Raw genomic sequence first — 24,998 nt, forward strand, 5'->3', positions numbered from 1 at the left:
CAGACGCAACGTCCACACGCCCCTCTAAACTTTTTCGCCGGCCTTCATTACTTACTACCTGGGACAGTCTGCGGGACGCCGCACTTCCATCCCTTGTATTGCTAATCGATATGCCTGTTTATTTATGCCACAATGTGAGTACCTTTTTTAAATAAATAAGATTGTATTTTAAACGGGATCACGCTATGGGCTTTATTTTCTCTTTCCCTACATATTCATTTATGATTGCTGGAAAATACTGAGGAGATTTTATCCTGTACTGATCCCTTAACGTATTCTAAGAGGTGGTCCATCTGTACTGAATAAGTATCCATGCAACATCAGATCTTCAGTGGTTTTGATTAAAAGCTGGGAGAGGCTGACTCATTAAGTTGAGCAGCCATTGAAATCTGGTAAGCTGCTTTTTCTTACCCCATCACAGAGGTGTTCCTTTCCTCCACATACCCTTGGTGTCACGGGAAGAATTCCCCCTTGGATTACTGTGCATGCGGATTTATGAATTGACTTCACATCAGTTTTTCTTTGGGACTTATTCATTTATTCATTTGGACACAATTCTATTTTTCTTTTTCCTATATGCACATTATTTTGATTATTAGTTGTTTATTCATTTGGACACTATTCATCATTATTGTGATTTATACTTTCAGCGCCACACTTTTATGGTTTATTATTGCTTTGTACTTTAAGCAGAACGCCATTTTTTTTTTTTTACCCCCTTTCCATCACACACACACATTTTTGTATTTTCCTGGCTGTGTTAGTGGGCAGTGTTCATATTGCAGGGGAGTGCTGATTTAATGACATCCGTCCATCTCTGCAATATTGTACTGTGAGCCATGACCAGTGTTGTGATACACCATCAAGGAGTGTGTTCATGACAGCTCACAAGATATGAACTGAAATATACCTGCTTTCATTTAACCCAAACAGAGCCCCTGTGGCAGAGTGGAGTATCTGGAAAGAACAGTTCTGCAGAGAAGGCAATAATTGCAATGTAAGCTACAATTGTATTCAGAAAAAAACTGGGCACAAAAAATAAATAAAACTGGCGATCAGCTTTCACGAAAATTATTCTTGCAACCTAGAGATGACTTAGCCTTTAATTCACTGTTTCCTGCACTTTAACAATGACCAAAGTTTTTACTCACGTGTTGTTACTGATAGAGATGCGCTAGCTGTCTTCTGAGCACCAGGTACTATAATATTGATTGAGGCCTCTGAAACTTTTGGTCGACTTGGTGTCACCAACTACAAAAAGCATGCCAGTAGAAGACAAGAATTATTTATGAACAGCGTGCTCTGTAATACGAGTTAGATTATTCTTTTTCTATGTTCAAACTGATGCTGGCATTGTACACAAGACATTCTCCACTCTCCACCTTGACCTTAGCTTGCACCATCTTATCTTAGAATACATACACGGTGGATTAAAAAAAATTGCTGGGCTGGGTGTGTGGCTGGCTGTTATGTCTATAGCTAAAATTACATCAAATACAATATTACATATGCATATGTTGTTTGTTGACATGTATAGGAAGCTAGGCTATGGTAATATTCTACATGATTTAACTTGCACAGTAAATATGAATGAATAATGAAAACATTATCATACGCTGACTATACATGATACAGATAACACATTACTTCGTAACTATACCATGGAGCCACATTTGCACGTTTATTCCACTTTGTAGACAGATAGATAAAGTATATACATGCACACACATAATATAAATAATTCATAGGAATACTACCACCTTATTACAGCTTTGAGAGCGGTCTTCCTCACAATTTTGTTGACTGCTACTTGGTGTTGTTAAACAAGGTTGGTTTTTGGTTTTGACATCACTGGTATCCACCACATTTATATGCTTTGCAGAAGACACAGATTCTTGGCTTTCAGGTATAAAGATCTGCAACAAACATTAAAAAGTGCTGTAGTCACCATTTCCTTTACAGCTGAAGGTGGTACACATGAACATAGACACTATTTTTGCCACCCAGCTTAATTCAGATTTTTGTAAATAAAATCCTTTCATTTGTATGAACTGTAAAACAAATCCCCCCGCAAGTAATGGGGATGGGGTGAGGATGTTCTGTAGTCCATTTTTAAGGGAAACTATTCCTCTATTAACCACTTGCCCCCCGCCATATAGCAAAATGACGGCAGCAAAGTGGTTACAATATCCTGATTGGCTGTCATATGACGTGCAGCAGGATAGGCCGCTCTGCGCACCCCCAGGGGGCACGCAGAGCAGCGATCGGTGGTGCGTTGTGTCACTCTGACACACTGCATCTCCGATCCCAGTAAAGAGCCTAATGACGTAGGCTCTTTACCATGTGACCAGCTGTGTCCAATCCCAGCTGGTTACATAGTAAATAGGAAGTGCCTTTGATCGGATTTCCTCAGCTCGGGCCTGACAGGCGCGAGTAGAGGAGAGCCGATGGGTGGCTCTCCTGACGGGGGGGGGGGGTCTGTGCTGCTAATCAGAGCATTGATTACCAGTGCAGACCCTTGGGGTATGCCACTAGAGCCACCAGGGATCGCCCACTCATGGCCACCAAGGATGCCCACCCATGCCACCAGGGATGCCAATCAGGGCTCAGGTAGCCTGCCAGTGCCCTCCTCCTTAGTGCTGCCCATAACTGCCATCTATCAGTGCCACCCACCAGTGCCCATCATTGCCATCTATCAGTGCCGCCCAACTCTGCCCATCAGTGCCGCATGCTGCCTATTCGTGCCCATCAGTGCCACCTATCCGTGCCCACCAATGCTGCATATCAGTGCCACATATCAGTGCCCATCAGTGCTGCATATCAGTTCCACATATTATAGCCTCATCATCAGTGCCTCCTCATCAGTGCCTATCAGTGCGGCCTCATCAGTGCAGGAAAAAAACATTTATTTACTAAAATTTTATAACAAACAAAAAAACTTCTCACTTGCTCACTGCCGGACTTACCCAGCTTATAATCCGGCACAGAAAACAAGCTCCCCTGTGGGGGATCACATCGTGCAGTGGGGGATCACATCATGCGGCGGAGGCCAGTTAAGAGGAACCCGCCACGTTCTAACAATACGGCCCTATCGGGGCGCCTATTGCCAGCAGCACACCAGGCCTCCTCTCACAAGATGGCGTCTGGTCGGAAGGGAAAGGGACACGTGGCTCAGCCGTCACAGAGCCCAGTCTACCCTCACTCTGCAGCTGCATCGTTGAGTGCCTCAGCCGCTCCACAAGTGAGTCAAATCCATGACCCATTCTCCTCCCAGTCTCAGGATGAGATGACACCGCTGCACGTGAGCTTCTTCAGTTTTCCCCAGGCTCTGCTTATCAAGGTGAGGGCCTAGACTATGCAGGGTCCCCTGCAGGGCCGGTGCTAGACTATTTTACTCCCTAGGCAAGACCAGCTACTTGCACCCCCCCCCCCCCCAAAAAAAAATTAAATAAAAAGGGAAAGGCTTAAAAACTCCTCTATGTAATACCCAGTGAACCTGATCTGATGGTTCCTCCACCATGTTATGCTGTCATACCCAGTGATCCCCATATTCCTTCATGTCCTTATGTCCCTCTATGTCACACCCAAGGACCCTGATGTTTTTCCATGTCACATCCTGGGACCCCAATATTCCTCAATGTCATGCTGTCATACCCAGGGACCCCAATGTTCCTCTATGTCACACCAGGGGCCCCTGATGTTCCTCCATGTCATACTAGGAGAGACCCTGATGTTTTTACATGTCACACCTGGGGACATCAATCCCCCATGGCACACAAAGGGACCCCAATTTCTCAGGGCACACATGGTGACCCCAAACCCCTGTTACACCCAGTGACCCCTATCCCCCATGGCAAACCTGGTGACCCCGATTCCCTTTCACACCAGGGATCCTCCATGTCCCACCCCAGGACCCCGATCCCCTGTTCTGGGGACAACCACTGGGCAGTATGAAGAGAGTGGTCCGCACTCTGCCCTCCTTCACCGTGATTCCTTTTCCCAGGACGCTCCTCTCCTGGACCACAGTGCTCACCACGTCTCCAACCGGCTTGTGGTGGATGGAGAAGCAGCAGTCAGTGCCGAGCTCTGGCTCAGGTTCAGCTCTCCTCCACGTCCCTGGGTCGATATTAAGCAGGGAGCGAACGGCTGCCCACCAGCTCAGTGCAGAATATCAATTCCTGTTTGGGGTTTAGGCCACTCAGCTCCAGCCGAAGAGGATCATCATGCAGGCAGCACTCCGGTGGGCTCCCTTCCTGCCTATTGGGGCCCCCCCCAAACAGTGGTGGAAAGCCAAGGCCTGGTAGTTCTGCCACTGCCCCAGACACCTACCATCTTCCTTTGTCCCTTATTCCTCGCCCGCTGCCACCTTTCCCCTCAGCTCACAAGGATCATTAATGATGGAGAGAGAGTGCCGACTCATGGCTGTGCCCCTAGGTGGCAATGCGCCCTAGGCGGCTGCCTAGTGGAAGCACCGGCCCTGGTCCCCTGCCTCGTCTATGGACAGACAAATGAAGGACTTAGCAGAGCTAGCTTTGAGTCAGCCCAGTACAGTGCAGGATCAACTTCAACCCCCTCCATCTGCTCCTTAACCTAGAGATGCAGCTCTATTAGCTCGTTTCTCAGCATTACTCCAGCAAGAGCTATCCAAAGCTTGCACAATCATAACAGCAGAGATGAATGGAGATTTTCACAGTATTGGGGAAAGACAGGACACGATTGAATCTAAGATGGATGGCACAGTAAAAAGGGATAACCAGAACTCCACAATGATTACTTCCCTAAAGAACAACTTGACCATGCTAATGCAAAATTAGAAGATCTGGAGAACAGATACAGACGGTACAAATTTAGGATACGTGGACTGCCGGAATCAGTTACCGATGATGCAGGACTTAATTCCTGAAATATCCCCTCATCTAGAAATCGACAGAGTACATTGCGCCTTCACAGCTCAGAGACTGGATGGTCTCCCTAGAGATGTGATAGTAAAACCGCACTTTTATAGGATCAAAGAAAATATAATTTATGAGGCCAGGATCAAGGGAGATATCACCTTACTGGGCCACACTGTCCAAATATTTAAAAGATATCTCTCAACTGACCATCCAGAACAGACGATCACTGAAACTGCTTTTGGCGCATCTGACCAATTGACATATAAAATACCGCTGGTCTTTTCCATTTCGCTTATCCTTCACCCACAAGGCAAGACAAACTCATTCACCAACTTCCGCAATGGGGAAGAAATCCTGTCTAACTTGGGACTGATTTCCAGAGATGCTTCACCCCTTTCCTCTCAACAAGCTAGAGATCCACCGATCTCGCCTATATGGTCTCAACAAGGTCGTTCTTCATCCAAGAGGCCGTCTCCAGTCACAGGAGCATATGGTTGATCTTGCTTTGTTTGTTGTTTTTTTTAACCAAAGTTAGCATCCAGCTAGATGCAATTCAAACTTGATGGACGGCTATGGAACTTTCTAACTGTTGCCGGGGGCTTAACCCTAATTTTTTATCCTATTTTTTTGTTTCCTCTTTTTACCTTTAATGTGATACACAAAGTTCTTGCGTTTGTTTACTTGGGAGGTGGACACTTCTACCCTGTTATTGGGTGGGGGCGTGCCGTATCTATACGCTGTTTCTGTGTTATAAGTGACAGCCACCCTGGTTGGGTAGCAGACATCTGATCTATCCCTGTCAAGGTCTTACCTTGCCTTCCTGTTGGCAGCCATCTTGGACATGTGCAGACTGCTGCCTCATATAAACTCTGATTGCATTGTCACTTGCCTGCTGTCCGAGAGTCACTCAGTGATAATGTGCACACCCGACTATATATATCACCTGATAGCTTGCAGTCCTTGCCCTTGTGTCTGTGCTCCAAGGTGCATCACTGCTAGCAACCTTCTGTTCTCCGTGTTCGTCTGTGCATTATCTGGCCTGGTTGATGACTTTCCTGGCTCTCGACCACACATTGGCAGACGACCCCGCATTGACAGACGATCTGGCATCGGCAGACTACTCGCTACTGAACTCGACCCCGGCTTGGATGACTATCCGCTTCTAGACTTGACCGGGGTTGTTTCAGATTTCGCTCCTCACTCTTGCTGTGATTTATTGTTGTTGCCCTAATAAATGGCTTTATTTTACTTGCATCTTCGTGTGGTCTGGTTCCTGGAACCCTGACAGTACACAAGGGCCATGAATCCTGACGATGCAGGTGCTCATATGGTTACCAGGCTCAATCAACAAGATCACCTTTTGGGACAGTACACTCAGGCGCTTCAGATGTTGCTTGCATGCACAGCGCTCCTTGCTCCTGGTGCTACTAGTCCGGTGGTCCCTCCTGCTGCTGCTACTGTTGCCACTCAAGCTCCTGCTCACTGTTACCAGAGGGAGGAATGGTTCATCCCCCTTCCCGCAGCGCTGTGGGGGTGAACCCAGTCAGTGCCGTGGCTTCCTAAACCAAGTGGGCATTTATTTTGAGATGGTTCCTCAGGCGTTTCCCTCTGACAGGTCCAAGGTGGGCTTCCTAATCTTGAGACCTTGGAATGATTATAGGGGCCTCAATCGCATCACTGTCAAGAATGCATACCCGATTCCGTTGATTACTGAATTGTTTGACATTTCAAGGGAGCAACAGTCTTTACCAAGCTTGACCTACGGGCTGCGTATAACCTTGTAAAGATCAAGGAGGGCGATGAGTGGAAGACTGCGTTTAATACCAGAACCGGTCTTTACAAATATCTAGTGATGCCCTTTGGGTTGTGATGCCCTTTGGCTTGTGCAATGTGCCCGCTATCTTCCAGGAGTTTATCAACAATGTCTTTCATGATATGTTGCAGCAATGCATGGTAGTCTATTTGGACGACATCTTGATTTACTCGGACTCCATTGAATCACACTACCTGGATGTCAGATGAGTGCTGCAATGGTTGCGTGAGAATGGGCTTTTCTGTAAGCTCAAGAAATGTGAATTCCACCTGTCTCCGGCTGCCTTCTTGAGCTACATAATTTCTGTAAAAAGGGTTCTCCATGGACCCTTAGAAGTTTTCGGCTGTTCTACAATAACCTGCCCTAGTGGTCTCCGTTCCATTCAGCGTTTCCTTGGGTTTGCTACTATCGGAAATTTATCAGGAACTTTTCCTCTTTGGCCAAACCTATCTCAGATCTGACTAAAATCTTGGTAAAAGGGTATGGCTCACAACATATAGATATTCACAGGGGTGCCCGACAAGGATGCCCCCTATCCCCCATTTATTTATTTTAGCCCTGGAACCTCTAGCTATTAAAATTAAGCTCCATCCTGATATCAAGGGCATATATTGTGGGGATTCAGAAAACAAGTGCACTCTTTTTGCTGACGATATTCTCCTGCCTCTTTCCTCCCCATCCACGTCTCTCCTAAATCTATACCAAGCATTGTGCCATTTCTCCATTATCTCGGGCCTGTCTGCTAATCAATCAAAACTGGTTGCTTTAACCACTTGCCATCTGAGTACCGTAGTACTACAGTGGCAAAGTGGCTCGTTATCGTCTGACAACGTAGTACTACGTCATCATACATTCCCCTTTCTCTGCGGCGCACGTGCGCCGCCGGAGGCTCGCTCCTGCTGTATTCAGTCACAGCGGGAGTCGGGCCAGGGGAGGAGCAGCGGCGATCGCCGCCGCTCTTCCCTGATCGTCGGGGATCTAGTGTGGAGATCCGCCTGCTTGTGTAAACACAAGCGGGCGGATCTCCCAAGTGACAGGCAGTGTCAGATTGCAGGGTTCAGCATAGCTGAACCCTGGATCTGTCCTTGTGTCACTCAGTCACCTCCCCCCACACACGTCAGTAAGCACCAGGCATACATTAACCCCTCCCTCTCCAATAAAATTAACCCCTTCCCTGCCAGTGTCATTTTTACAGTAACAGTGCATATATATATAGCACTGATTACTGCAGTAATGTCACTGGTACCCCCAAAAGTGTCAAAAATGTCAGTCAAGGGTCCGATCTGTCCGCCGCAATAAAAAAAAAAATTGCAGATCGCCGCCAAAAAAAAAAAAACACCAAAAATGACAGAAATCTTTCCCTTTGTTAGTAAAACGCAATAACTTTTGCGCAAACCAATCAAAATACGCTTATTGTGAATTTTTTTTACCAAACATAGGTAACAGAAAACAAATTGGCCAAAAATGTAAAAAAATTTTGATTTTTACATTTTTTTCATATATTTATATTTCATATAAAAAAAATGTGAAAAATATTGTTGTTTTTTCAAAATTTACGCTCTTTTTTGTTTATAGCGCAAAAAGTAAAAATCGCACAGGTGATCAAATACCACCAAAAGAAAGCTCTGTTTGCGGGAAAAAAAAGGACGTAAATTTCGTTTGGGTATGGCGTTGCACGACCGCGCAATTGTCAGTTAAAGTCGCACAGCGCCGAATCGCAAAAAGTGGCCCAGACGTAAGACAGCAAAATGCTCTAGTGGTAAAGTGGTTAAATTTAACAGCTTGTCTTAAATAGCAGCTGAAGGCTCTTCCATATTTAGGGATCTCCCTGACCCCTACTCTAGACTTTATATTAGGCAGATTACCCTCCATTATACAGAAATATGGTAGTGGATCTTCAAAGATGGAGTAATATTCCCCCATAATGGTTCGGAAGACTGTACACGATCAAGATTAATCTTTTGCCAAGGCTACAGAGTAGTTAAGGTTGAATAAAGACAACAGTCCATCCAATTCAACCTGTGTAGGTGTGTGTGTGTCAGTGACCATACTCATTTCCCTGAATATTATGTTCTTTGAGATGCATGTCTAAGAGTCTTTTAAAAGTATCAATGCTCCCCGCTGATACCACCAATTTTTGAAGAGCGTTCCACATTCTTACCGCCCTGACAGTGAAAAAAAACCCCTACGCAGCTTAAGGTTAAACCGCTTCTCCTCTAATCTCATTGTGTGGCCACGTGTCCTCTTATACTCTCTTAGACTAAACTGTTTATTTCCTATGCTGGGATTGCCATTGGGGTATTTGTAAATCGCTATCATGTCCCCTCTCAGGCGTCTTTTCTCCAGGGAGAATAAATGAAGTGCTTGTAATCGCTCCTCTTAATTAAGAACTTCCAACCCCCTAATTAGTTTAGTTGCCCTTCTTTGGACTCTCTCCAGTTCCAGCACATCCCTTCTGAGGATTGGTGACCAGAACTGGACAGAATACTCCAGATGTGGCGCGACCAGAGTTTTATAAAGTAGCAGGATTATAGTTTTATCTCTGGAATATATCCCCTTCTTTATGAATGCTAATATTCTGTTGGCTTTGGCAGCTGCAACTTGACATTGCATGCTATTGCTTAGTCTATCTTCCACTAGGACCCCCAGATCTTTCTCCATCCTTGTTTTCCCCAGAGGTTCCGCCCCTAGTGTGTAGTTTGCGTTTAGGTTTTTAGCCCCCAAGTGCATTACCTTACATTTCTCCACATTAAACCTCTTTTGCAATGTTGTTGCCCACACTGTTATTTTGTTCAGGTCATTCTGTAAGATTTCTATATCCTGATGTGAAGTTATTGCCCTGCATATTTTTGTGTCATCTGCAAAAACTGAGATTAAATAATAACAATCCCGTCCTCTATATTATTTATAAATAAATTGAACAGAATTGGTCCCAAGACAAAGTCTTGGGGTACCCCACTTACCACTCCAGACCAGTCTGAGTACATGTTATTTATCACCACCCTTTGGACACGCCCCTGTAACCAGTTTTCTATCCAAGAACAAACCTAAGGTTATTGTACCTATTCAGAACGCTTCCCATCTCAATTAGTATGCCGGATCTACGCGAGTTTTAAAATAAAATTTTGAAATTTATATAAGGAAAAAGAGACCTCGGGTGAAAAAATGCACCCTATACACACCCAAACTGAGAGGTGGCCTGGGAGTTCCAGACCTCGCCAAATATTTTTATGCAGCGCAATTGGCACAACTAATTCGCTACCATTTTTCATCATACCAACCTTTTTAGATAAAAATAGAATCCTCCCTGCACCCCACAAAACCAATTAGTCACTTATTGTGGCTGAGATCCAAAGACAGACTGATCATGCTGTGTCCCTCATTATCATTCTCATTAAACCTATGCGACAGATTAACAAAACCGTATGACTTCAAGTCCTCACACACTCCCATGGCTCCCCTACATTTCACCCCGGGTCTCAATTCCCACATCTTTGCCTGGTGAACAAACAAGGGACTGATACGCATAGCTGACCTTTGTGATAATAGAGAGATCTTATCTAAAGAAAGCTTAGGAGACAAATACCAACTCCCAAACTTAGAACCATCTCTACCCCAATGCAGTATTTGAAGAAACACCAAGACAGACAGGAAAACTTATAGCCTTAATTTTTACTGCAGCCAGGTTAGCAATAGCCAGATCCTGGAGGACACCTACAATCCCTTTTGATTCTCTATAGAACCAGGGAGATGGATGTTGCTAAATCGATTGCAATAAACAAAGCATTGAAAGGATGGTTGCAACCCCTGATTAAGGGTCATATACAGTAGTTAGTGGTACCAAATCTCTTCCATTTCCCTAAAAGTTGGGAAAGGAAACATCGGCCATACAGCCACTTTATTGTGGTCCTCCCTCTCTCCTCCTTATCTAGTTTTTTTTTTTTTTTTGGAGAAGTGATGGAGACACCGACAGCTCTCATGTGCCACTTACATGTTACAGGAATGGTATTTGGAGCATCTTCCTCTTACTTGACATGGTTCGTGGAGTAAAGTGCAGTAAAAGAAGTGCAGGCTAGATGATGGAAAAAAAATGCTCTTTCCAAAATGTTTATTGTGTAATGATGCAGCTCTATGCAATACTGTTAAAGCTCTTTAACCACTTCAATACAAGGCACTTTTACTCCCTTCCTGCCCAGGTAAATTTTCAGCTTTTAGCGCTGTTGCATTTTGAATGACAATTGCGCGGTCATGCAACACTGTACCTAAACCAAATTTATGTCATTTTTTTCCCACAAATAGAGCTTTCTTTTGGTTGTATTTGATCACCGCAAGATTTTTTCTTTTTTGCTAAACAAATAAAAAAAAGACTGAAAAGTTGTTTTTTTCTTTTTTGCTAAACAAATAAAAAAAAGACCGAAAAGTTTGAAAAAAAAAAAAAGTTTTTTTGTTTATGTTATACAATTTTGTAAATAGATAAGTTTTTCCCTGCACTGATGAGCACTGATGAGGCTGCACTGACAGGCACTGATGGGGTGGCACTAATATGCGGCACTGATAGGCAGCACTGATAGGCAGCACTGATATGCAGAATTGGTGGGCACTGATAGGCAGCACTCCTGGGCACTGATAGGTGGTACTGATGGGCACTGATAGGCGGCACTGATGGATGGCAATGATGGGCACTGGTGAGCAGCACTGATTGGGAGGGCACTGGCGGGCAGCACTGATGGGGAGGGCACTGGCGGGCAGCACTGATAGGGAGGGAACTAGCGGGCTCCCTCAGCCCTGATTGCCATCCCTAGTGGCCATGGTGGGCATCCCTGGGATCATGGGTGGACATCCCTGGGGTCATGGGTGGGGATCCCTGGTGGTTCTAGTGGCACCCCCCCCCCCCCGAGGGTCTGCACTGATAATCCATGATCTGATTACCAGTGCAGACCCCCCCCGTCAGGAGAGCCGCAGATCGGCTCTCCTCTACTCATGCCTGTCAACGGCTCTTCCTGTGTACTATGTGACCAGCTGTGATTGGAGTAGGTTCTTTACAGAGATCGGAGATGCGGTGAGTCAAACTGACACGCCGCATCACCGATCGCCGCTCAAACAGCCCCAGCATGGAGGGGGCAGTGGCAGGATGAGGGAATTGGCCGGGGGGGGGGGTGCCTGCGGGAAGGAGGGAAACCTGAGGGTCTGACCGTCCCAAGGAGGGGCCCATGTCCACCCAAAAGCCCCCAGGGGGAGAGTGGGGATAGCTACTCACCATACAAGGAACCAAACGGGCACCGCTCCAGACAGAACCCCTCTCCATCTAAATGGGGGGCTGTCGGCCAGAGGGAATGCAGCAACTCGAGCCAAGACCCGGTCGCATGTGACCTCGCAAGGTGTTTAACTCGCAGGCCAGCCCCAGTCCACTGGGGCTATATTGCGGCCAACCTAGCACGTAGCTGAGGTCTGCATGCGCTGGGGTGATCACTGGATCTAGATTACCCACCCCGTCGCCCAGTCCGGCAGTTGATTGTAGAACTCTCAGAAAAAAAATTGCCAGGACCTAAGATTCCAGCAAGGAATTAGGTCCTTGCTCCTGACTAGGCAGAAAAAAACTGAGTGGCTATAGCAGAGAGAGGGAGTATACCCCTTGGACTGCCCATGTGTTTAGCCAGAATTATTTTCTGCCTAGTGTCCTATTCCTGTAGGGGGCAGTATAACCCAATGGTTATGGATAACAGGAGCTGTGTCCGTCAATGAACGAAAGAGAAAGCTGGGTTTTAATACATATCAGCATTACATTAACCGCTTGCCAAACGCCCCGCGTATATGTACTGTGGGGCGATGGCGCATACAGGCAAAATCATGTCGCCTTCTACTTACGGGTTTCTGGACACAGCGGGGGCCAATCAGCAGGTCCGACAGATCACTAAGCAGGAACACCGATCTCTGTCTTCCCATAGTACAAGCAACCCTGCACAGTTAGAAAGCACTCACAGGGAACACATTTAACCCTTTGATCACCCCTGATGTTAACCCTTGTCCTGCCTGTATCATTAGTACAGCAAACGTGCATATTTTTTTAGAACTGATTACTGTATTGGTTTTACTGGTCCCCAAAAAGTGTCACTTAGGGGTTAATTTACTAAAGCTGGAGAGTGCAAAAGCAGGCTCACTTCTGCATAGAAACCAAGCAGCTACCAGGTTTCAGTACCAAAGCTTAATTGGACAAGCTGAGGTTAGAAGCTGATTGGCTACCATGCACAGCTGCACCAGATTCTGAGTGCACCCGCTTTAGTAAATCTAACCCATGGTGTCCGATTTGTCCGCTGCGCTGTCCCCAACGCGCGATAAGTTGATGTGCGCCGTCATTTTTAGTAAGAAAAAAATAAACAAAAATATCCCATAGTTTGTAGACGCTACAATTTTTGCACAAACTGATCAATGTTCGCTTTTTGGGATTTCTTTTTACCAAAAACATGTAGCAGAATACATATTGGCCAAAACTGCGGAAGAAGTTAGATTTTTTACATTTTTTTTATTGGGGCTGTTTTATAGCAGAAAGTAAAAAAATAGAATTTTTGTAAGAACTTACTGTAAAATTCTTTTCTCTGAGTCCTCTGACAGTCGCCGCCCACTCATACAGTCTTCACTACTGGGTATTGGTCTTATCCACAGGAGTAAGCTAGGCAAAAGATTTTGTTAGAAACATTCACAAAAACTTTGCATAGACACACCTACAGGGGGCTGTCCCTCTGGCCCAATACCCCCCTGCTAGCAGCATTCCCAATTCAGTTTGGTAGCAAGCAGTAGATAGTCCATGAACCCCAAAAGAGGGGCGGGGGGCGGCCACTGTCAGAGTACTCAGAGAAAAGAATTTTACGGTAAGTTCATTCAAAAATTCTATTTTCTCTTATGTCCTGACAGTCGCCGCCCACTCATACAGTCTTCACTACTGGGATGTCCAAAGCAGTGTAGATGTGAGGGGTGGGAAACGTACCCGTCTAAAAGGCAACGCAGCACCCAGTTCAGAAGGAAGAACCTTATCTGAACCAGAAAGGTAAACACTGGGTAACAGGAAAGCTCAACAGGAGCGAACAAACCCAGGAAAGCAAAATAACCAAGGGGTAAAAAACCCCAACAGGAGGTGACAGGCGAAAAAACGTCATGTCTCCCCTAAGGCACTGCCGCACTCAGAACTTTGCGGCCAAAGGAGGCATCTGCCGATGCCAAAACATCAAGTTTGGAAAATTTTGTAAAGGTGTGCACAGACGACCAGGTCGCCGCTTTGCACACCTGGGACACCAACGCCTGATGGCGGAAGGCCCAAGACGCACTAACCGCTCTGGTAGAGTGCGCCATGACAGGGAAGGGCGGAACCTGTTCCCTAAGCGAATAAGCCTGTATAATAGTCTGTCTGATCCAATTAGAAATGGTTGCCGCAGACGCAGCCATACCCTTCCGAGGTCCCTCAGGAAGGACAAAAAGAGAATCTGACATTCTGAAGGATTCAGTAGACAGGTACACCCTGATCGCCCGGACTACATCCAAGGAATGCAAGGCAAACTCCTTAGGATGCTTAGGATTCGCAAACAGCGAAGACAAGACAATGTCCTCGTTTAGATGAACATCTGACACCACCTTAGGAAGGAAGGATTGATGAGGTCGCAAGACCACCTTATCCCTATGAACAACCAGGTAGGGGGAGCGGCAAGACAGGGCCGCCAACTCCAACACTCTATGAGCAGATGTGATCGCCACCAGAAAGGCGATTTCCCGTGACAGCGCAGGAATCTCCCGGATGTTCTCAAATGGAGGACGTTGCAAAACGGACAGAACCAAATTCAAGTCCCAAGAAGGCAAGGGTGCCCTCCTAGGGGGAGCAAGATGGCGCACCCCTTGAATAAAGGTGTGGATCAAGGAATTTGACGCCAATGGGCGCTGGAAAAGAATGGCCAGTGCAGATAACTGACCCTTAATAGTGGTCAGCGCAAGACGCTGGTCCACACCAGATTGCAAGAAGGCTAACACCCTCACCACCGAAAAAGGAGCGAGGATGGAAACCTACCGATTCACACCAGGCGAAATAAGCCTTCCAGGTACGATAATAAATGTTACCGGACGAGGCCTTCCTAGCCTTGAGTAGGGTAGGAATGACCGCCAGCGACTGTAAAACAGGATGGAAGATCGGCCCCTGAGACAGCAGATCGTCTCATAATGGGACCTGCCAGGGAGGCTCGAGGATCAGTTGCATGATGTCCGCGGACCAAGACTGGCGCGGCCAGTCTGAGGCCACTAGAATCACCAACCTCGGTTCCGAGACCAACCTGCTAAGGAACCTGGACAACAACTGAATCGGGGGGGGGGGGGGGGGGAGGCATAAATCAGGCGATACCGATTCCAAGGCACTACCAAGGCGTCCGCCAGAGGGTCGCGTGTTCTTGCCACGAACCTTCCCACCTTGTTGTTTAGACGAGATGCAAACAGATCCACGTCCGGGGATCCCCATCGCACACACAGCAGCTGAAACACCTCCGGGTGTAGGGCCCATTCCTGTAAGCCACCGCAGTTGTGTTGTCCGTCTGCACACGCACAGGGCGGCCCCGAAGATGATCCGACCAACAGAGCAAACATAGTCTGATCACTCGCAGTTCCAAGACATTTATCAGTAGGGAGGATTCCTCCTCCGACCAAGTGCCCTGGGCAGACAAATTGCCCAGAACGCCACCCCAGCCCGACAGGCTGGCGTCCGTGGTGACCACCGTCCATAACAACGGCCGGAAAGGATTTCCCTTCCGTCAGAGCTGTAGACTGGAGCCACCACAGAAGATCCTCTCTGACTTGGTGGCTCAAAGAGATCCTCCTTTCCAAGGAATGAGGACGTCTGTCCCACCTGGCCAGAATCTTCGCTTGCAGAGATTGTGTGTGGAACTGTGCAAATGGTATCGCCTTGAAGGCTGACACCATCAATCCCAGGGACCGCATACAGGTCCTGAGCGATGAGGACTCGTTGTCCCTGAGGGACTTGACCTCGTTCTGCAGAGTCCGGAGTTTTTCCTCCAGCAGGAAGACCTTCGCCTGAACCATCCCCAGGTAAGGGAGGCGAACAGAAGGAGACAATGTTGACTTCTGAAAATTGATGGTCCAACCAAACTCCTGGAGCATCTGAACCGTGGTTGACAGGTCGCGCAACAGAGTGGCACTGGAACTTGACCGTAACAGGAGATCGTCCAGCTACCCAAGGATTGCAATCCCCTGCATCCGCAACAGGGCCAGGACAGGAGCCAAAACTTTGGTAAACACCTTTGGAGCCGAAGCAAGACTGAAAGGCAACGCCACGAACCGATAGCGCTCCTCCGCGATTGCGAATCGGAGGTACCTCTGATGACCTTCGTAGATGGGGATGTGTAAATACGCATCCTTGAGGTCGATGGAAGCCAGGAAATCTCCTGGACTCAGGGAGGCCACCACCGATCTGAGGGATTCCATGCAGGAACTTTTGAACCCATACGAAGCGGTTCAGAAACTTTAGGTCCAGAATTGGACGCACCTTGCCCTCCTTTCTGCGCACCGTGAACAGATTTGAGTAAAAACCCAGAAACTTGTCCCGATGTGGCACCGGGACGATCACCCCCTGGGCGAGGAGATCCTGAACCGCCCGTTGGAGATCTTGGAAACGATCTGGGGTCAAATGAAGATTGGAGGGAAAGAATCTGTCTGCTGGGCGTGATCGACATTCGAACTTGTACCCTGACCGAATGAGTTTCTGAACCCATCTGTCCTGAATCTTGGCCAGCCAAGGTTCGGGAAAACAGCGCAGATGTCCCCCCACCCCTGAAGTATTTTCTGCTTACCGCAGAAATACTTGCCCCTGGACACCTGGGGCAGCAGTGTGCTTTTACCCCCAGTGATCCCCTTTTCCAATTCGTTCAGGGAGTCTCCAAAAAGGCGATTCCCTGCATAAGGGATGTCGGATACCGTCTTCTTGCAAGACTGGTCGGCCGACCATCTTTTCAACCACACGATGCGACGGATCGTCACTGCGACTGCAGATAAGCGTTAGACTAAGGGGGCCTCATCCAAGGCCGCGTCACACAGGTATAAAACAGCCTGAATAATTTGGTCCACCATCTGAAGAGTAGCAGGAGGGCGGAATCAGCCACAAGGGTGCGTCTTAGCACCTTAGTCCACTCCACCACAGCCTGAGAGACCATTACTGAGGCGAACACGGGTTTCATCAAGGAACCTGCCACCAGATAGGAGTGGCGGGTAAGAGACTCCACCCGCCTATCCGCTGGGTCCTTAAATACCGGAGAATCCTCAGCGGGCATCAGAGTGTCTTTATCTAAACTGGATACAGTGTGGTCTACCTTAGGGGCCACAGTCCAGCGCGAATCCACCGGAGACGCAAAGGGATAACGGTACTGAAACCGCTATCACAAAACCACAAAATTGCGCTTTAAATTGCGCCATTGTTCGTTCACTTTTTCGTGAAACTCAGTGGGACAGGGAAACACCTGAACCGACTTCTGGATTTTGCGGGTCCCAAAGGAAGACCGCTTACCCGGCAGGTGGGGCTCATCTTCTAAATGTAGCGTGTCTTTAACAGAGCTAATGAGCGCAGACATTGCAGCGCGTTCTCTGGCCGAGCAAATGAGGAAACACATTGCCCACACTAAAGATGGTGCCCGAAAGGGCGCCAAGGCATTACAGAGAATGGCTGCTGCCCTCACATGAGACCAAGACAGCCTGCCTACAACTGAAATGGCGGCCCCGCGGTTTTACACCGATGCGGCCCCCACAAACATGTCTGTACCCCCAAAACGTTGCACAAGCATCACAAAGTACTCTGGGACCCCCGTAAACCCCCCACACCGCGACAGAACCGCTATAGCGCCCCCGCAGGGTCCGTGAAGGGACACACGGGAACCATACTGACAGACATGAGGGGGATATCACAGACTCCACATAGACTGCCATCCCCATAACAGAGGCCCCACATACACCCCCCGACAGATAATGCCATAGACAGAGGGGTAGCATGGTACTCACCGGTCCAGCAAAAAAACGTGGGTGCCGCTCTGTGACAGGAAGCCTCCCACTCTGGGTGGGGGTGCCATCAGCCGAACAGGACGCTAGCAACACGCGGCGTACCACAGTTGAGACATCCTAGCGAAGTAGCCACTTCACAGGCTTTGTCCCTGAGGACAGGTCGTTTGCATGGCCTGGGCGTACGCATAGCCTGCTAACGCTCAATGGCAGACAGGGATTCCGTAAGGCTCTAGGACAACCAGTGCGATTCCCAGTGCGATTCCCAGCTCCGCAAACACTGTAGTCTTCCGAAGTCTGACTTACTAAGCGCAGGAACAAATAAAAAGCTATAAGTGTAAAAAAAGGCTGAGACTGCAGCCCCAGCCAAGGGAAGCCTGCCTACTCCTAACTAGACAAAAGACAAACTGAATTGGGAATGCTGCTAGCAGGGGGGTATTGGACCAGAGGGACAGCCCCCTGTAGGTGTGTCTATGCAAAGTTTTTGTGAATGTTTCTAACAAAATCTTCTGCGTAGCTTACTCCTGTGGATAAGACCAATACCCAGTAGTGAAGACTGTATGAGTGGACGGCGACTGTCAGAGGACGAAAGAGAAATATTGTTTTTGTTGGTCTTCTGTTGTTCTTTAGCGCAAAAAATAAAAACCGCAAAGGTAATCAAATACCACCAAAATAAATCTCTATTTGTAGGAAAAAAAGGACAATCAAGTTTATCTGGGTAAAGTGTCGCACAACCGCGCCATTGTTAGTTAAAATAACGCAGTGCTGTATTACTTAAAATGGCCTGGTCATGAAGGGAGATAAACCTTCCGGAGCTGAAGTGGTTAATCTGATGTATTTGCTAATACCTGTAAAGTAAAAAAAGAGCTTTAGATACAGATGCGGTCTTGACAAAATATAAGCTGGTGTCAACTAGGGATAGGCCGATATATTGGGGGCCGATATGCACTTTCCCCGATATATAGGTATCGGCCCCTGAACTGGCCGATATTGCCGATATTTTTGTGACGTCATTCTGCCTTCTTAGGCCGCCTCCCTCGCCTTGCACAGCCTCGTCTGTAGTCGGGACTAGTCTCGGGGCCATACACCCACCCACAGCAGCCGGTGCCAGCCAGCCACATCCACAGGCCCTGTACCAGCCAGCCACAGATCCTATACCAGCGAGCGAGCCACCCACAGGCCCTGTACCAGCGAGCCAGCTAGCAACCCACAGGCCCTGTACCAGCCAGCCACCCACTGGGCCTGTACCTGCCAGCCACAGGCACTGTACCAGCCAGCCACCCACCCATAGCCCCTGTGCCAGCCAGCCACCCACCACAGGGTGCCAGACAGCCAGCCACCCACAGACAGGGTCCCAGACAGCCAGCCACCCACAGGCCCTGTACCAGGCAGCCACAGGCCTTGTACTAGCCAGCCGCCCACAGGCCCTGTACCAGCCAGCCACCCACAGGCCCTGTACCTGCCAGCCACAGTCACTGTACCAGCAAGCCACCCACCCACCCATAGCCCCTGTGCCAGCCAGCCACCCACCACAGGGTGCCAGACAGCCAACCACCCACCCACAGACAGGGTCCCAGACAGCCAGCCACCCACAGGCCTTGTACCAGGAAGCCACAGGCCTTGTACTAGCCAGCCGCCCACAGGTCCTGTACCAACCAGCCACCCACAACCCCTGTGCAAGCCACCCACCTACCACAGGGTGCCAGCCAGCCACCCACCACAGGGTCCCAGCCAGCCACCACAGGGTGCCAGCCAGCCACCCACCACAGGGTGCCAGACAGCCAGCCACCCACCACAGGGTGCCAGACAGCCAGCCACCCACCACAGGGTGCCAGCAAGCCAGCAATTAAGCATTAAACAAAAATGAACATGTTCAGTACCAGATTTCTGTCAAAAAATTTACTTTATTTTTCAAAACTTTAAATGTACAAAATATCGTCCCATATTGGCCGATACCGATACGTTGTGACCAAAATATCGGTATAGGCCCTGAAAAAACCATATCGGTCTATCCCTAGTGTCAACCATCTTTGACTCTGCCAACGCCATATTAATGCACAAAAAAATACACATTCAATAAAGATTCACTGGGAGCTGTAATAAAACAGTTACTTGATATTTATAATCCAATCTGAATTGCTCTTCTGAAACATTTTTTTTTCATGGGACTAGCATAGCACCAATCCGGGCTGCACAGACTTACACTGTAGACAGCATACATCAGCAGAGTAATAAAAGCCTCTCCCAAGGATCTTTCCCTGCAGATGCCACACAACAATGCTGGAGGAATGAGGTATTTAGAAGATTAAAATAATAAAAAAGGGGGGGGGGGTGTGTATTATACTATACTGTATATATATATACACACATACACACACAGTACCTTGATATTACAGAATTTTTGTAAGAACTTACCGTAAAATTCTTTTCTCTGAGTCCTCTGACAGTCGCCGCCCACTCATACAGTCTTCACTTATGGGTATTGTCCTTATCCATAGGGGTAAACTAGGCAAAAGATTTTTTGTTAAAATCATACATAAAAGCATTTGCATGTACACACCCACAGGGGGCTCTCACTCTGGACCATACCCTCATGCTAGCAGCATTCTCAACTCAGTTTGGTAGCAAGCATATATAGATCCAACAACCCCAAAAGAGGGGCGGGGGCGGCGACTGTCAGAGGACACAGAGAAAAGAATTTTACGGTAAGTTCTTACAAAAATTCTGTTTTCTCTTATGTCCTCTGACAGTCGCCGCCCACTCATACAGTCTTCACTTATGGGACGTCCCAAAGCAGTGTAGACTTGAGGGGTGGGAATCGCAACCGCCACAAGGGTAACGCAACACAAGGTCAGAGAAGGAACCTTATTGCCAAGATAAAAGGTAAAAAACACTGGGTAACAGGAAGCTTAACAGGAGCAACAAAACCCAGGAAAGCAAAAAAACAGGGGGTTAATCCCCCAACAGGAAGGGACAGACGCAAAACTCTAACGTCCCCCTAAAGTACAGCTGCACTCAGAACTGTGCGGCCAAAGGAGGCATCGGCCGACACCAAAACATCAAGTTTGCAAAATATGGTAAAGGTATGCACGGCCGATCAAGTAGCCGCTTTGCACACCTGGGACACCGACGCCTGATGGCAAAAAAAAAACCCAAGACACACTCACCGCCCTGGTAGAGTGTGCCGGGACAGGGAAAGGTGGAACCTGTTCTCCAAGCGAATAAGCCTGTACAATCGTCTGCCTGATCCATTTAGAAATGGTTGCCGCAGACGCAGCCGTACCATTCCGAGGTCCCTCAGGAAGGACAAAGAGACGACAGGTAGACCCTGAACGCCGTGACAACATCCAAGGAATGCAAGGCAACTCCTTAGGGTGCTTAGGCTTCGCACGCAGCGAAGGCAAAACAATATCCTCAATGAGATGGAAAACAGAAAACCACCTTAGGAAGGAAGGATTGATGAGGTTGCAAGACCACCTCTTCCCTAAGGATAACTAGGTAGGGAGAGCGGCAGGACAAGGCCGCCAACTCCGACACTCTGCGAGTAGATGTGATAGCCACTAAAAAGGCAACTTTCCGTGACAGTGCCAGCAGAGAAAACTCCCTGATATTTTCAAAGGGAGGACGTAGGAAAACAGACAGGACCAGATTCAAGGCCCAAGGAGCTAACGGCGCCCTCCTAGGGGGAGCCAGATGACGCACACTTTGAACAAAAGTGCGGATCAAGTAATTTGATGCCAGAGGGCGCTGAAAAAGAATAGCCAGCGTGCATATCTGACCATTAATAATGGGCAGCGCCAAACGCTGATCCACACCAGATTGCCGGAAGGCCAACACCCTCGACCACCGAAAAGGAGCGAGGATGGAAACCCGGAGATTCACAACATGCAAAATAAGCCTTCCAGGTACGATAATAAATCTTACCAGAAGAGGCCTTCCTAGCCTTCAGGAGGGTAGGAATGACCGCCGACAAGAGACCTCGATCTCTCAGGACCTGGCTTCCAACAGCCACACCGGCAAAGCCAGCGACCGTAAAGCAGGATGGAAGATCGGCCCCTACGACAGCAGATCGTTTTGTGAGGGGAGCCGCCAAGGAGGCTCGATGACCAGTTGCATGATGTCCGCGTACCAGGACCGGCGCGGCCAGTCCGGAGTCACTAGGAACACCTGTTTTTGGTACCGAAGCCAACCTGCGAAGGAACCGGGACAACAAGTGAATCAGAGGAAAGGCATAGATCAGACAATACTGATTCCACGCCACCACCAACGCGTCCGAGGCGTCTGCCAGAGGATCGCGAGTTCTTGCCACCAACCTTTCCACCTCATTGTTGAGACGAGACACGAACAGATCAACGTCCGGGGATTCCCATTGTGCACACAGCATCTGAAAACACCTCCGGGCGTAGGGACCAATCCCCTTGGTCCAGGGTCTGGCGGCTCAGACCCGGAATGTTAACTGCCGAAAGTGCCGAGACCCGCATCTCGGCCCATGACAGAATCTCGGCCACTTCCTTGGCCGCCCGGGCACTCCTGGTGCCCCCTTGGTGATTGATGCATGCCACCGCAGTGGCATTGTCCATCTGCACACGCACAGCGCGGTCCTGCAGACGACCCGACCAAGGCAACGAACATAGTTTGATCACACTTAGTTCCAACACATTTAAGAGGATTTCTCTTCTGACCAAGTGCCCTGGGCAGACAAAGTGCCCAGAATACGACAGGCTGGCATCCGTGGGGATCACCGTCCATGGAATTGTGCAAATGGTATCGCCTCGAAGGCTGACACCATCAACCCCATGACCTGCATGCAGGTCCTGAGTGACAAGGAATGTTGTCCCCAAGGGGCCTGACCCCGCTCTGTAGAGACTGGAGTTATACCTCTGGCAGGAAAACTTTGCTTGTGCAGGTCCAGAACCATCCCCGGGTAGGGAAGCCGGACAGAAGGGGACAATGTCGACTTCTGGAAGTTGAAGCTCCACCCAAACTCCTGGAGTATCTGAACCGTGGTAACCAGATCGCATACCAAGGTCGCACTGGAACTCGACCTTAACAGGAAATCATCCAGATATCCCAAGACTGCAATCCCCTGCGCCCACAACAGGACCAGGACAGGAGCCAAGATTTTGGTAAACACCCTTGGGGCCGAAGCGAGACCAAAGACAACGCCATGAACTGATAGTGCTCCTGCAATCTCGAATCGGAGGTACCTCTGATGACCCTCATAGATGGGGATGTGTAAATACGCATCCATGAGGTCGACGGATGCCAGGAAACCTCCCGAACTCAGAGAGGTCACCACCGATCGAAGGGATTCCATGCGGAATTTCTGAACTCGCACGAAGCGGTTCATAAACTTCCAAGTCCGGAATCGGATGTACCTTGCCCTCCTTTCTGGGCACCGTGAACAGATTTGAGTAAAAAAACCCCGACATTTTGTCCCGATGAGGCACCGGGACAATCACTCCCTGGGCGAGCAGATCCTGCACCGCCCGATGGAGATCGAGGAGACGATCCGGGGTTCAATGAAGATTTGAGGGGAAGAATCTGTCTGTCGGGCGTGATCGAAAGTTGATCTTGCACCCCGATTCGGGAAAACATTGCAGACGTCCCCCCCCCTCCCCTGAAGCGGGTGAGGGCGCCCCATCAGCTGGAGGCGGACTGGAATGGCACGTTAGGGGCTTCTGCAGACCACTTGGGCCCTTGAAGGGTTTGCCCTTGTCTAGTGCCCTAAAGGCAAGAAAGACCCCTGGTTGGTTTTCAAGGAAGGGCCCGCTTACCACGGAATAATTTACCCTTTGCCACTTGGGGTAGAAGAGTCTCTCAACCCCAGTGACCCCCTAACCAACACATTCAGGGATCCCCAAAAAATCTGTTCCCCGCATAAGGGAAGTCAGCAACCGTCCCTTAGGAAAACAGGGCAGCTGACAGGTTTTTTAAAAACACACAAACGTGAGACCAGAGGGGCCTCATCCCAGGTCGTGTCACACAGGTATAGTACATCATGATAAACCTGTTCCATCATGGCCAACGTAACAGGGGGAGCAGAATCCGCCTGCATGGTGCGTTGAATAACTTTAATCCACTCCAGCACAGCCCGAGAGACCAGAACTGTAGCAAACCCAAGTTTCAGCAAGGAACCCGCCACCATATAAGAGTGGCGGGTAATAGACTCCACCCATCTGTCCGCCGGGTCCCTAAAACACTGGGCATTAGAGTGGCCTTATTCAACCTGAACACAGTGTGGTCCACCTTAGGAGCCACATTCCAGCGCGAATCCGTGGGAGACGTGAAGGGATAACGGTACTCAAACCGCCTAGGGACCACAAAGTTGCGCTTTAGATTGCGCCAATGGTCATTCACCATTGCACGAAATTCGGCGTGATAGGAAAAAAACCTGAACCGATTTCCGGGGTCTGCAGGTCCCAAAGGATGACCGCGTAGCCTGCTGGTGGGGCCCATCCTCCAAATGCAGCGTTTCTGTGACAGAACTAATGAGCGCGGCCATAGCAGCGCGATCTCCAGCAGCCCTGGCGGGGGAAACTTCCCCCTCCTCCACTTCCCCCTCCTCCACTTCCCCCTCCCCCTCCGACTGGGAGGACTGAGACCCCACAGGGGGTACACTGTCCGTGACAACCATATCAGAATCTGAATCAGAAAAAGGTGAAGGCCTGGCCCATATCCTATAAGACCGTTCAGACATCAGCAGATGATGCTAAAATCGCTAGTGCAGCGTCAAGGGAGCTCTGCTCAGAGCTGGGGGGAATTAGCTATCCTGGGAATCCATATTAAATCTAATGAAAATTTTAAAGCACTGGCCCTTTGAGTAGTAACCGATGTGGATCGCACCACAAGGAACCGCAGCAGCAATGAAATAGTGTCACAAGCAACCAACAGGAAAGTGACTGCCAGCATGAAAAAAATGACCCAAGAGAAGCTAAAAGACCCCCAGAAGGCATACATACAACTTCCACGCTTTGCTGGAAAGATCTGCGGTCTGAATAAAGGAAATTATGTCATCCGCTAGAGGACACAGACTAAGTGAAAATGGCTGCCTATGTAATGTAATGGGGAGGCTTCGGGAAAATGGCCGCCGAGCCCATGTATTGGAAGGACCGTGCCACATCCAAGATGGTGCCGTAAGGGCGCAAAATTGCTGCAGGGAGGAGCGCAGAGCCCATAATGAAGCTGAATAGCGCGCCCACACTAAAAAAATGGCGGCCCCGCGATTTTTTACAGCGGGCCGCCCGCACATGTCTGAC

At 48.7% G+C, this 24,998-nt stretch overlaps 1 protein-coding gene across 1 annotated transcript in view; it reads right to left on the reverse strand.

The window, feature by feature from the left end:
* SYCP2 (synaptonemal complex protein 2) overlaps window positions 1-24,998 on the reverse strand; it is a 372,455-nt gene that overhangs the window by 252,551 nt on the left and 94,906 nt on the right. The window contains exons 16-17 of the mRNA XM_082271514.1: window positions 1,761-1,916; window positions 1,152-1,251 (exon numbers count right to left, since the gene is read on the reverse strand). Coding sequence (XP_082127640.1) covers window positions 1,152-1,251; window positions 1,761-1,916 — 256 coding nt within the window. The remainder of the gene's footprint in view (window positions 1-1,151; window positions 1,252-1,760; window positions 1,917-24,998) is intronic.

This window comes from Pelophylax lessonae (genome assembly GCF_965119305.1).
Source record: "Pelophylax lessonae genome assembly, chromosome: 11".
Taxonomy (NCBI): Eukaryota; Metazoa; Chordata; class Amphibia; order Anura; family Ranidae; genus Pelophylax; species Pelophylax lessonae.